At 54.9% G+C, this 14,099-nt stretch overlaps 1 protein-coding gene across 1 annotated transcript; it reads left to right on the top strand.

Moving 5' to 3' along the window:
• The first annotated feature begins 4,553 nt into the window (after window positions 1-4,553).
• On the top strand, window positions 4,554-14,030 carry E2F1 (E2F transcription factor 1). The gene is made up of 7 exons (XM_057530137.1): window positions 4,554-4,969; window positions 9,734-9,824; window positions 10,206-10,425; window positions 11,274-11,426; window positions 12,146-12,260; window positions 12,355-12,583; window positions 12,715-14,030. The coding sequence occupies exons 1-7, from the start codon at window positions 4,709-4,711 to the stop codon at window positions 12,960-12,962; spliced, it is 1,317 nt and encodes a 438-aa protein (XP_057386120.1). The 5' UTR covers window positions 4,554-4,708; the 3' UTR covers window positions 12,963-14,030.
• Window positions 14,031-14,099: the final 69 nt, after the last annotated feature.

Genomic DNA, 14,099 nt, shown 5'->3' with positions numbered 1-14,099 from the left:
GTGACAAGGGATCATTCAAGATGAATGTAACGTTGCAGACATAAAACTCCCCACCTCCTTCTGCCAGAACTCAACAATGGATGCTTCTGTGCCCCTTAATAAAATTAAGTCACGACAGAATCATTTCTCCTTATCATAATGGGATGTTCATGTTTGGAGATTTTTTTTTTAAGCTATGAATGTACGTTTAGGGGAGGTGGTGTATGTGGAATAAATAGCTTTGAATTATTTGTGTCGCTTGTCAAACTTCTTAATGAGCATATTGTGCAGATACATAGAAATAATTCTGACTCTCCCACTGGACTGTGAGCTCCAGGTGTCAGAGATGAGTGTTTTGCTTCCAACTGTCTCCCTAGCACCTGGCACAATATCTGACACATTGTAAGTGCTCAGTAAATATCTGTGGATTGAATGACTGAGGCTCAGAGGAAGTGAATTGACTTGCCTGAGGTCACACAGACTCGGATTCCGGTTTACATCCACCTGATTTAGAAGCCCATGCTATCACTCTACCATCCTGCCTCTTGGAAAGATGTCTTCAGGTGGAGGATTGTGGGCCCAGGAGCTTCCACTCCTTTGGACTCCTCTGGAGTAAGGAGTTGGTGATGGTGGTGATGGAGGTGAGCACCTATTAATTAAGCCACTATCCACCATAATACGTTTTGGAAACCACACATTATAATCTTGACAGCCCTGAGCCTGGTTCTGGGGTATTTACAGAGGGTGGTGGGTATGAAGGGCAGGCCCTGGGTTTTACAGTGGGAGACTGTTATTCTACTGTGTGACCTTGAGTTGCAAGTGCCCCTCTCTGAGCCTCCATCCTGCACCATGTGGATAAACAAGCTTCACTTATGAGAGTATCAGGTTGAAAGGAGATCATCAGTGGAAGTGGCTGCCCAGTAACTGTGGATTTTTTGGAAGCCTACCAGCCTGAGAACTGTTGAGAACAGCCTTATCAGGATCTGTCGGGCTTGGGGCCAAGAGGCTCTATCTATCAGGCCTTTGCTGTTTTCAAGTGGGTATTAATAGATACAGAAGGCCTGTATCTCTTCCTGGATTTCACATTGGGAATTCTGCTCTTCACTCCTTTCTGCTGCAGCAGGACAGGAAGGATTGTGGGAAGGAGGGCACCTGCTTCTACCTGGGAGGTTGTGTACTTGAATACTTTGGGCAGGGCAGGGCTTTGAAGAACCCCTGGCTTTGGCCTCACCGAGCCTGAATAATAGCTTTCTCATCCGCTAGGTAAGCTCATGCCCTTTAGGTCTCAAGTTTCCTCATCATAAAATGGGGCAGTAGTATCTGTCTTCCTTCTCCAGCAACCAGTACAGTGCTTGGTACATAACAGGTGCCCGAGAAATGTTTGTTGAATGACTATTGGGCATGAGAGGGCTTTACAGAGTGAATGTTACTGTTGTTGAGACCCTTTGGGAATGTGTGAAGGAAGGAAATTACCTTTGGAGTGGGAATGTTGCTGGCTTCTCTCACCCTCTTGTCAGGATCTGGCTTGGCTATTTAGAATGAGACCTACCATTTTTTTTTTTTTAAATACCTTTTCTTTCTTTTTTTTTTTTTTAAAGGAATTCCTTTATTTTTATTATCATTATTTATTTATTTATTTAATTTTATTTTTGTCTGTGTTGGGTCTTCGTTTCTGTGCAAGGGCTTTCTCTAGTTGCGGCAAGCGGGGGCCAGTCTTCATCGTGGTGCGCCGGCCTCTCACTATCGCGGCCTCTCGTTGTGGAGCACAGGCTCCAGACGCGCAGGCTCAGTCGTTGTGGCTCACGGGCCTAGTTGCTCCACGGCATGTGGGATCTTCCCAAACCAGGGCTTGAACCCGTGTCCCCTGCAGTGGCAGGCGGATTCTCAACCACTGCGCCACCAGGGAAGCCCGAGACCTACCATTCTTATGGGAGCTTCTCTAACTAGGGAGAGAGGAGGGGGACAGGCCGAGCCCAGGGCTGGGAATCCATGTTGGCCAGATTCTATCACTGGCTGGCTTCACTTCTGAATGGGCCTCAGTTTTCCATTCTGTACCATAAGTGAGAGACTTATTTAGTCTCTCTGGTCCCCTCTAGTGCTGACGTAGTCTGGGATTTGCGATGAGTAATCTCACAAACTGCTTAGGAAACTCCTGCTGCGTTCCTAAACCACCTCATAGTTTATGAAACACCTATACTTTTCATCCACATGGCAACCCTGGAAGGCGCCAGGGCAATAAGCCCCCCACCTTTTTTTTTAAAATAAATTTATTTATTTATTTTTGGCTGTGTTGGGTCTTCGTTGCTGTGCGCGGGCTTTCTCTAGTTGCGGCCAGTGGGGGCTACTCTTCGTTGCAGTGCGCGGGCTTCTCATTGTGGTGGCTTCCCTTGTTGAGGAGCACAGGCTCTAGGCGCGTGGGCTTCAGTAGTTGTGGCATGTGGGCTTAGTAGTTGTGGCTCACGGGCTCTAGAGCGCGGGCTCAGTAGTTGTGGCACACGGGCTTAGTTGCTCCGCGGCATGTGGGATCTTCCCAGACCAGGGCTCGAACCCGTGTCCCCTGCATTGGCAGGCAGATTCTTAACCGCTGCGCCACCAGAGAAGCCCAATAAGCCCATTTTACAGATGAGGAAACTGAGGCTAAGAAGTGTCCACAAGGGGCTGTAATTTGAGGCTGCCCCACACATTTTGGTTATACAGGAATACCAATTTGTTCTCAAATATGAACATGCATAAAAATTACCTGGAATGAGGGTGGGGGGTTGCATGTGAAAATGAGGATTCCTAGGCACTTAGATTCCAAGTTGGCAGGGCTGGGGTGGGCCCATAGTTAACAAGCACCCAGGTGATTCTGAAACCGGGGGCCTAAGGACTACTCTTGGAGAACCAGGGCCTTCTCTTTGCATTCCAGGTAGCCTCTGGCATCAGCCTGTTTCTTTAATAACCCTTCTCAGCACCTGCTCTGGACCAGGCCAGTGCTGGGAAGAGGCCCTAATGGAGCTCCCAGTCTGATAGGGGAGGCAGATAGAGAAATCCATTGTGCACTCAGTGCTAGAACAGAGGCCAGGCTGGGCAATGGAGGAAGTGAGCAGCTCCAACAGCAGAGGGCTCCCTGGAAGAAGTGATGTTTATGCCGGGCCTAGGGATCCCATTCTTGATTGCGTCTTAGCTACTTTTTTTTTTTTCTTTTGATGGGTCATCCCCACCAGATGGCAGGCAAGTTCATAGAAATCATCAAACCTTTCACATCTCTGCCCTCAGTGCTGGCACAAAGCCTGGCACAGAGGAGAGGACAATATTGGTCAGTGCTGATGGAGAGGTCCCAGGGCCTCCGGATTAAATGCATTTTCATGCTCAGCACACTCACCTTCTCCCTTTGTTAGATCTAACATGGAATTACTTTATTTATTATTACTATTATTTTTAAATTTATTTATTTTTTATTTTTAGTTTTGGCTGCGTTGGGTCTTCATTGCTGCGCGCGTGCTTTCTCTAGTTGCCCGAGTGGGGGCTACTCTTCATTGAGGTGCGTGGGCTTCTCATGGCGGTGGCTTCTTCTGTTGTGGAGCATGGGCTCTAGGCGCACAGGCTCAGTAGTTGTGGCTGGAGGGCTCAGTAGTTGTGGCTCGTGGGCTCTAGAGCACAGGCTCAATCGTTGTGGCCCACGGGCTTAGCTGCTCCGCGGCATGTGGGATCTTCCCGGACCAGGGCTCGAACCCGTGTGCCCTGCATTGGCAGGCGGATTCTTAACACTGCGCCACAGGGAAGACCCCTGGAATTACTTTAATAGTGGAAATTCCACATCATATTGTAAACATTTGTTACCTATTTCCCTCTTCCCCTTTTCACTAAACTGTGAGTTCCTTAGGGCCAGGAGTCAAGAATGGGGCACAGAGCAGGCTCTCAAAACGTTTGTTGAATGAATGAGTGAATGAATCAGTTTAAGCAGAAGCTGTGCATAGGATGTTGAAGAGATTCCAGCTACAGGAGGGCTTGTAGAAAAGCCCCAAGCTGCATTGGGTCAGACATCCCTCCCCATCTTCTGCTTGGACTCTGGGTGAGAGGGATAGGGTAGGTGCAGAATTTGAAAGTGAATGGCATTGGTGGGGCAAGTTGAGGAAGGGAGATGTGGCTGGGGTTTTGGAGGTGAGAACCCAGAAAAGAGGAGGGGCAGTTTCTAGAGATCTGACCTGAGTGTGTTGGGGCCACAGGTGGGGGTTCTGGGGGTCACGTGGGGTCAGCTGACGGAGAGATATGCAGAACGGACATTCTATCTCCACTTAGAGGCATCAGCAGGACGGGGTACGTCGGGGAGCGGTTGGGTGCCCCCCTCCTCGGACAGGGGTCATCCCTTCTTGGGGGGGGGAGTGCGAACGCGCCTGGCACCGCCCCGACAAAGCCTGCGCGCGCCCCGTCCTGCGATTGGCCGGACCGCCTCGCGCCGCCGCCCCGTCCCGCCCCCTGCCGCAGGTCCGGCGCGCTGCAGCCAATAGGCGCCGTCGCCGTCGTCTCCGTCACAGTCCGGACAGCCAATGGTGGCAGCGCTCGGCGGCTCGTGGCTCTTTCGCGGCAAAAAGGATTTGGCGCGTAAAAGTGGCCGGGACTTTGCAGGCAGCGGCTGCCGGGGGCGGAGCGGGATCCGGAGCGGGATCGAGTCCTCGCCTCGGCCTGCCGCCATGGGCCCGCGCCGCCGCCGCCGACTGCCACCCGGGCCGCGCGGGCCGTGAGCGCCATGGCCGTGGCCGGGGCCCCCACGGGCGGCCCTTGCGCGCCGGCGCTGGAGGCCCTCCTCGGGGCCGGCGCGCTGCGGCTGCTCGACTCCTCGCAGATCGTCATCATCTCCACGGCGCAGGACGCCAGCGCCCCGCCGGCCCCCGCCGGCCCCGCCGCGCCCGCCGCCGGGCCCCGCGACCCCGACCTGCTGCTCTTCGCCACGCCGCAGGCGCCCCGGCCCACACCCAGCGCGCCGCGCCCCGCGCTCGGCCGCCCGCCGGTACGGACACCAGGGACACTGGGCCGACTGCGCTACCTGGACCCCCGCGCAGACCCTGGCGGGGCGCGGTGTTTGGCCCGGCGGCAGCTGGGGCGGGGGAGGGTGGGCTGACGCGCCCGGGCTGGGCGGTGCCGAGCCTGGGTTGGTCCTCCGGGCCCCGCCCCGGGGTGCAGGGTGACCTCGGGCCAGTCCTTGTTTGCTGCTCTGTGCTCTGGGCCTCAGCTTCCTCTCCAGAGACGCTCGAGGGTCAGACTCAGTGATAATAATGGCCCCACGTGTATTCAGCTATCGCTGACTGCATGCCAGGTCTCTGGCAGACTTCAAGGCAGCTAAAACTCACATCCATGCTGTGAGCTCGGTGTTGTCACTGTGCCCATCTGAACTGTGTCCAGAGAGGGGAAGTGACTTGCCCCCTGGTCACAAGGCTGCAAGTGAGATTTGAACTGAGGCCTGCTGGCTTCAGACCAGAACGTGTGGCTGGGTCGTGGGCATGGCTGCTTGGGGAGGTCAAGGGGGGCATCCTGGGACCAGACCGTGGAAGAGCCACGGAGGAGACCCTCCTTCCTGCCTCGATGCTGGACTGCCAGGTGCAGGCCGGGCCCTCCGGGCCTCTGGGGACAGGCCGCCTGGCTGGGAGGCCTTCTCTGCAGGGGCGGGGTGGCTGGGCCAGCTGCTGATCCCCTCCCTCTGCCTGTCCTTCCATCTGCCATCCTCCACCCTCCCAGACCCTGGTTGCCATGGAACCTCATTAATCAGGCAGGCAGACCCCTGGGCCCCAGTGGAAGTACTGGGTGGGTTGGGCCTCTGGGAGCTGGAGGGGAGGCCCCCGGTGCCAGGAGAGAGTAAATGCCCCAGGGAGATGCCTTGATAAAGTGCTCCCTGAGCAGCAAGAGGCTCAAGACAGTTCAGACTAGGGGGCCCAAAAGAAGTGGCTGAATTACAGGGGGAGAAGGGAGTGGAGCCCTGGAGCTTGGTCCTGTGGGCTCCAGGACAGGGCGTGGAGACCAGTTTGACTGGCACAACCTGTGGGTGAAGGTGAGGCATGGATGGGCAGGCAGGGGCTGGCCAGGCAGGATGGGGTCTCCGCATAGGGCTTGGAGCAAGTTGTGGGAGGAGGCAGGGCCCAGGGCAAGGAGGTGGAAGCCGCCCAACTGCTGATGGCCTGGGTGGCAGCTGGTCCCTGAGGCGTCCCGGCAAGGTTCCCCCAACCCCCTTGGCCCCTTGCCCAGTGTGGCCTTCCTTCCGGAATCACCAAGATGCTAATAATAACAATAGCAGGCACCATTGTTTTGAGACTGTATTGTGTATTAGGCCCTGTGCCAAGCACTTTACCCAATTAACTCATTTAACCCTTTCAACAACCTTCCCCTTTTACAGATAGGGAAGCTGAGGCGTAGAGATGTTAGAACATTCCCTAGTAAGTCAGCTAGTGAGTGGTGGGACCAATCCAGACTTCCTGAGTGGTTAACTGCTGGGATGCCTTGCATACTGGAGATGCTAATAGAGGTTGAAGGAAGCCCAGGGTCCCTTCCTCCTAATGAGTGAGAGGGATGGAAGTTGTACCAGGGGTGGGCCACCTGGCTCATCTCCTGTACCCCAGCAACCTGTCCCTGTGGGTACCAGCTTGGGGCCTGGACAAGTAGCCTCCAGTTTAGCTGATTGACAGGTACCTAGCAGGCCCAGGGCTGTGGGTCCTGCCCTTGGGGAACTGAGCTTCAGGCTCAGAGGGACAGCCAGGGACTGGGCTGAGGACGTATGCCCTCTGCTCCACCCCCAGTGGTGTCAGGGGCAGCCTCATTGGGCCTGAGCATTCCTTTCATTCAACAGTTGTTAGTGAGCACCTATGAGGTTCTAGGCACAGGCAAGTAAGGAGCCTCTGCCCTCACAGTACTTAACGAACAGTACGCGTTTTCTGCCGTGGGCAGGGGTGAGGGCTGGTGCGGTCTTGGAGCTGAAGTCCAGAAACATAGGCCCAGCTTTTGCCATCCAACACCCCCTAACATTGTACCTGTGGGTAGCCACTGGCCATCTGAGCTGTGGCCTCCACTGACCCTCTGCTCTAGCATTTGTTTGGGGCAGTCCTTGAAACAAGTGAGCATTCATTGAGTACCTCCTGCATACAAGTCTCTGCACGATTCAGCCATTCCTCCTGGCCCCTCCTGTCCACCTCTACCCTGTTGTCATGGCTGTTAAAAAACAAACTTAACATAATACACATTTACTATAGAAAAAGAGTTAAAAGGCTAGAAAGTTGAGGGGGACAAGATCCCAGCCCCATCCATTTTTCCTTTTTTCTCCTCCTGAGCCTGCTTTTTTTTTAAGGTGGTTGTGACAGCTTTCTTTTTCTAAAGTTTTAGAAATTGAAGTTTTTCCTTTATGTCCGTGTTCCAGCAGCACATCATCCACACTTTAGAGATAAGGCAACATGGTCCTCATGGTCCTCCCTCCCATACAGAGGTCACCCCTGAAATGGATTCTATAGTAATAGCAACTGAACCAGAGGAAATGGTTTCATGAGCCCTTTATCCTCAAAAGGGATCACATAAATGCACTGCGTTATGTTTTTCTTGTCAATATGTCTTTGGGAGGGTTCTGTATCAACCTGCCTCAGTCCTTCTTGACAGCAGCGTGGTATTCCAGAGGCTGGATGAACCAGTTTTTGTGTCCCCTCCCGTGGATAGGTGTTTGAGTCATCCAGATTTTTTCACCAATGTTTTGTTTGTCTTCGCCCCCGCCTTTTGGGTCCCTGTGCCTGCATCTCTAGAGAGCAGCAGCAGAAATGGGCATCCATCTGCTTGAGCCCTTGTTTTAGAGTGTGGCATTGACCTGCCTTCAGGGTGGGCGCCCCTATGGGGAGCAGGAAGGAGGCAAGGGGTGCGGTCGGCTGGAGCATACTAGGGTTCAGGCCCTAGGGGCAAGGCTGGAGAGGGGGTACATTCTGGTTTTGCTTTAGGGGGCCTGGCTTCTGGACTAGCCTCTGCCCAGCCCACTAAGGTTTAGATCCTGACTCTGCCTCTCACTACGTGACCTCTCCGAGGTGCAGGCTCCTCAGGAAGTGGAAGTCCTCAGAGCACCTGCTGCAAGATGGTTGGAGGGTTTGATGATCGCACGCAGGTAAAGCAGTTACCTAGCTGTGTTCGGTACACAGGAAGCACTCAGTGCGTGTTAGCTCTTCTATTCGCGGATCCCTGAGGGAATCCACGAGTGTGTGCGTGAGAGGGAGTGTCGGGGTCCGTCAACATGTGGGGTGGTTCATTCAGCAAACGTTTGTTGATGCCCAGACCCTGTGTACAGAGACTACTCAGACCCAGTGCCCGCCTCTGAGGGGCTCCCTGGCTTCTGGGTGAGACAAACGCATCTGCAGAAATTTGTAGCGAGGGACCATGTGGGGAAAGGTTGGGTTTGAGGCAGTTCTGAGGGAGAAGAGGCTCAGTTTCTCTTGTGGGATCGGAAAGGCTTAGGTTATGGGTAAGATGCCTGCCCACAGAGGGGGGGAAGCGTTGGTGTGAATTAGGAGGGAGGGAGGCAAGGGCAAACCAGGGAGGGGACCAGCATGAGCTAAGGCTTGGAGACACAGGTTTGTGAAGAAAGATGTCTCAGCAGAAGTTCTTGTAGAGAATTGGTGGCAGATGAGGATACTAAGGTGGAGGGGGACAGATGGAGGCAGGGAGACCAATGGGAAGACAGCTGGTCCAGATGGGAGGTGCTGGTGGCTGTGGTGACAGGATTTCTTGGCAGCTAGATGTGATGAGGGCAGCAGGTGGGGCTGAACCAGGTTCTAGCTCAGGAAACCCTGTGGGTGGGGGAGGGGAGGGTACGTCAGGATGCAGTGGAGATGCCTGTGAGACCTCCAGGGCAATCTCCATCCTCGAGTGGTGTAACTAAATCAGAGGGCATCTGGGCAGGAATCCTGGCTCTGCCACTTCCTGCCGGTATGACCGTGAGCTTCTCTGGGTTTCAGTTATTTCATCTGTAAAATGGGGCCATTACTGTGCTGCCATATTCACAGACAGTCAGAAACCAGAGAGAGGCAGTGACTTAACTCAGAGGACCTGTTTCCTAATGGCTTAAAACAACAAACATTTATTATCATACAGTTTCTGGGGGTGAGGAATTCAGGGGTGACTTAGCTGGGTGCTTCTGCCTCAGGGCCTCTTCTGAGGTTGCTGCCAAAATGTTGGCCCGGCTGCAGTCGTCGGAAGGCATGACTAGGGTTGGAGGATTTGCTTCTGAGCTTACCTGTGTTGCTGTTGGGGGGAGACTTCAGTTCCTTGCCACTTGGTCCTGTCCTTCGGGCTACTTGAGTGCCTGCATGACATGGCAGCTGGCTCCCACCAAGAGTGAATGATCCAATAAAGAGAGCAAGGAGGAAGCTCCAGTGCCTGTATGATCCAGTCTCAGAAGTGACACACATCCACCATATTCTGTTCATTCGAAGCAAGTTACCAGATCTGGCCCATATTTAAGGGGAGGAGAATTAGGCTCCATCTTTTGAAAGGAGGAGTATCAAAAAATTTGCCAACTACCACATGCCCCCAAGAAGGTAGTGGTGGAACTGGGGCTTGAACTTCTGCCTTCCAGTTGAGTGTTCTGTCCTATGGGGTAGGATTGTGTCCCCTGGGACCTCCCCCTCACTCACACACTTGGGCATCCTGGGAGAGAGACTGAGGCAGGGGGCGGCCTGGGAGCACCAGGCCCTCAGCCAGGTCTCTTGTGGCCCCACTCTCCTGGTTACTGGGCATCCTCCCGTTGTTTATGCCGTAGGTGAAGCGGAGGCTGGACTTGGAAACTGACCATCAGTACCTGGCCGAGAGCAGTGGGCCAGCTCGGGGCAGAGGCCGCCACCCAGGAAAAGGTACCCCCTGAGCTTGGGCTAGGGCAGGCCTCCTGGTTGGACCCAGGTTGTGGACAGACAAACATGCTTGCACACTAAGCTCTGGTCTGTTAGGCCTGGGCCTGAGCCAGGCCTCTGGGGGCCCCAAGGGGCAGCTGGAGTGGCCGCCTGGCATGGCTTCCCCAAGCCCTGGGGGGTGGGGAGTTCCCCAGCCGGAAGAGGAATGCTGTGGTTGGCAGGCAGCCACAGGGCCTCCCTGCTTGGCCTCACCAAGGGGAAGGAGCCATCTGCCCCCCAGCCCCATCCCCCAGTCCTCCTGCCCTGCACTGCCAGGGAGGCCAGCCTGGCAGGGTCTGGGGGGTGGGGGTGGTGCTGAGGGACCCTACCCTGCCTGGCCCCCAGGTGTGAAATCCCCAGGGGAGAAGTCACGCTATGAAACATCGCTGAATCTGACTACCAAGCGCTTCCTGGAGTTGCTGAGCCGCTCGGCCGATGGTGTCGTCGACCTGAACTGGGCAGCTGAGGTGCTGAAGGTGCAGAAACGGCGCATCTACGACATCACCAACGTCCTCGAGGGCATCCAGCTCATCGCCAAGAAGTCCAAGAACCACATCCAGTGGCTGTAGGTACCAGTCAAACAGGAGGGTGGGCAGAGGCCCGGGGCCGGGCCAGCCCGGAGGAGCTGATAGCGATACCACTGTGACTGCCCGGATCGCCGTCTTACTGCTGGGCAAACCGAGGTTTAGAGAGGAAAGCTGGCTTCCCTGAGGTGATAGATGCAGGGAAGAACACAAATCTTACCTATCTAGCTCAATGCAACTTTACATATTTCTTCACCTGGGTAACCACCATCTGGATAAGAATAAGGAACATTTCCAGCACCCCAGAAAGTTCCCTTGTGCCCCTCCCCACACAGTCCACCCCTCATACCACCAGGTGACCATTGTTCTGGCTTCTGTTGCCATTGATGAGATTGTTTAACACAGCTGTTTTATTCTTGTTAATTCTTATTTTATTTCTCCCTTTTCACCTCTTTCCCCGGTCATCCTACTCCCCTCTCTGACACATTTGTGTTCTCAGTTATCGGTAGATATTCCATTCTACATCATTTTTTTTCTTTTCACTTAACATGTCTTAGAAATGCTTCCATGTCTGCATCTAATGCATTCTTGTCCTTTTACACAACTGCATAGTATTCCATGGCATGTCTGTCCCCATTTACTTATCCAGCCCCCTATGAGGGACACGTGGATGTTCACAGACATTCAGGCCCGACGTTGAACCCAGCCAGTCTGCCTTGGAGCCCAGCTTCAGCCCTCTGCTGTTTCCCAGCTGAGGAGCCAGGCCAAGAGGAGCGAGGGCTCGCCTGGGTCTTACAGAACAGAGGCAGCAGCAGACTGTTCTGCTGAGGGTCACGCCTCCTGGGAAGAGGGGCCAGGAGCTGCTAACCCTCCCTTTGCCTCCCGGCAGAGGCAGCCATGCAGCAGTGGGGATCGGTGGGCGGCTTGAAGGATTGACCCAGGACCTCCAGCAACTGCAGGAAAGCGAGCGGCAGCTGGACCACCTGATCCACATCTGCACCACGCAGCTGCGTCTGCTTTCCGAGGATGCTGACAGCCAGCGATATCCTTGAACTGCCTGGAGGGTGACCGTGGCCCCATCCAAGTGGGAATAGAGAGGCTACCCTGGGCCCTGGATTCAGGAGAGGGTTCTGGCTTTGGATACCAGTCCTGGCCCAGCATTTAGTCACTGTGTGACACTGGACAAGTTACTCTCTGAGTCTCAGCTTCATCTGTAAAAGGGGAAAATAATCCTATTCCAAAGTTGCACAGATTAAAACAAGAAAAGCTAGGATACCGATAACAAACATTTATTTAATACAGTGATTCGGTACCTGGTTGTAGCTTCAAGGTTAGAGATATAAGTTTTTATTTGTCTTTTATTTACAAAAATAGAAACTTTATTTTAAAATAAGCTTTTTTTTTTAAGTGAATACCCAAATTACGTTTATACATTTTGGAGATAACAACTAATTGACAGCAAGGTCATGGGTCAGAGTAAATTCTCAGTACCAAGCCTGTATTTATGTAATTTATATGAAATTATTGCAGGCAGCCATTATTACCTTGAGATCTGATGGGTAGAGAGTGGTCTCATTGTACAGATGTGGGAACTGAGGCTCAAGGGCATGAGATAGGATTGAGTACCAGCTATGTGCCAGGCCCTGGAGTGGGAGATGCAGAGGACAGGAGTGACTCAGCAGGTATGGGCTCTGCCTTATGAGCTGTCTGGGTGGGTGGCCCCCAAAGGCCAAAGGTCATGTGGTCCTTGACTCCACCAACCCTGGCCTACGTGACCTGCCAGGACCTTCGTAGCATTGCGGACCCTGCAGAACAGATGGTCATGGTGATCAAGGCCCCTCCCGAGACCCAGCTTCAAGCCGTGGACTCCTCAGAGGTGAGACCTGGGAGTCTAGACTGGACCAGGACAGGCTGGGCTGGGCTGGTAGTTAGCTGAGCCTCAGTTTACTGTGCCTGCTACCTTCACCCAGACCTTTCAGATCTCCCTTAAGAGCAAACAAGGCCCCATCGATGTTTTCCTGTGCCCTGAGGAGAGTGCGGGCGGGATCAGCCCCGGGAAGACCCCGTCCCAGGGTGCAGCTTCTGGGGAGGAGGAGAGGGCAGCTGACCCTGCCACCACAGTGCCACCACCACCATCATCATCTCCCCCCTCATCCCCTGCCACGGATCCCAGTCAGTCCCTGCTAAGCCTGGAGCAAGGTGGGTGAAGGGTGGGTGGGCAGGGCGGGGTGGGGCCCCCTCTCCCGGGTGGGTGGGCGGGCAGGCGTGACAGCCCCTCTGTCCTCCCCGCCGGGGCGTCCCCGGCCTGTGATGCTCCCCCGTCTCCCCAGAACCTCTGCTTTCCCGGATGGGCAGCCTGCAGGCCCCCATGGACGAGGACCGCCTGTCCCCACTGGTGGCGGCCGACTCGCTCCTGGAGCACGTGCGGGAGGACTTTGCCGGCCTCCTCCCCGAGGAGTTCATCAGCCTGTCCCCCCCGCACGAGGCCCTCGACTACCACTTCGGCCTTGAGGAGGGCGAGGGCATCAGAGACCTCTTCGACTGTGACTTTGGGGACCTCACTCCCCTGGATTTCTGACGGGGCTTAGGGGGACCAGGGCCTCCTGGGATGCCCACCCTGTCTCTGCAGCCCTGGAGCCCCCTGCCCCTGGCCGTCCTCCTAGTCCAATTGGAAACGTTTAATTTATACCCCTCTCCCCTACCTCCGGAAGCTTCTAGCTCTGGAGTCTGGCTACTGCCAGGAGGCTGAGCAAGCCAGGAAGGGAAGGATTCTGTTTGTGGTGTGTATGTGCATGCACCCAACACCCGACACGTGTGTACACGGGGTGAGTGGTGTGTGAGCATGTGTGTGTGCATGTACCGGGGAATGAAGGTGAACACATCTGTGTGTGCACTGAAAACACGCCCCAGTGTGTCCACGTGTGTGTGCATGAGCCCATGTGTGCGCATGGCGGGGGCTCTAACTGCACTTTTGGTCTCCTTGCTCCAGGGGCCCCACGAGGCCCAGGGTGGCCACCTGCCCCCAGAATCCTGCGTGCTGACCGGGCCGGGTGGCGAGGCCTTGGCCTGCTCGTTTGCAGGACCGCGAGAGCACTTCTGTCGTCTTAAAGGTTTTTCTGATCGAAGCTTTAATGGAGCGTTATTTATTTATCAAGGCCTTTTTGGCAAGCTTGGGGCATCAGCAAAGGGTAGGAGGGATGCGGGGCTGATGCCGCAACTCCCTTACCCCTGAGCGAGGGCAGGGGTCCCTGAGCTGTTCTTTGCCCCACTCTGAAGGAGCTGAGGCCTGAATGGTTTATTTATTGGGAAAGTGAGGGAGGGAGACAGACTGACTGACTGACAGCCATGGGTGGATCAAGGGGGTGGTCTCTCCCCACGGGGTCACTGCAGGGCCCCAGCTGCCCCCAGGATGGATGTGAGATGGGAGAGGTGAGTGGGGGACCTTCACTGACAGGGTGGGCGGGAGGGGTGGGGTGAAGGGCCTCCCCCCCAGCCCAGACCACAGGGGCCCCTCCTGTGGCATTTGAAGTGCCCCTTCCACGCCACTTCTTGCTCTGCCCCACCCTCCAATCTGCACTTTGATTTGCCTTCCTAACAGCTCTGTTCCCTCTGCTTTGGTTTTAATAAATATTTTGATGATGTCTGGGCCCGGTTTGGGGACTATGTACTGGGAGCAAATGTGAGGGTGGGAGAGGTCAAGATTGCTGGGAAAATG

Source organism: Balaenoptera acutorostrata, chromosome 15, assembly GCF_949987535.1.
Source record: "Balaenoptera acutorostrata chromosome 15, mBalAcu1.1, whole genome shotgun sequence".
Taxonomy (NCBI): Eukaryota; Metazoa; Chordata; class Mammalia; order Artiodactyla; family Balaenopteridae; genus Balaenoptera; species Balaenoptera acutorostrata.
The sequence above is the reverse complement of the archived record's forward strand: the minus strand, read 5'-3'. Positions and strand labels throughout refer to the sequence as shown.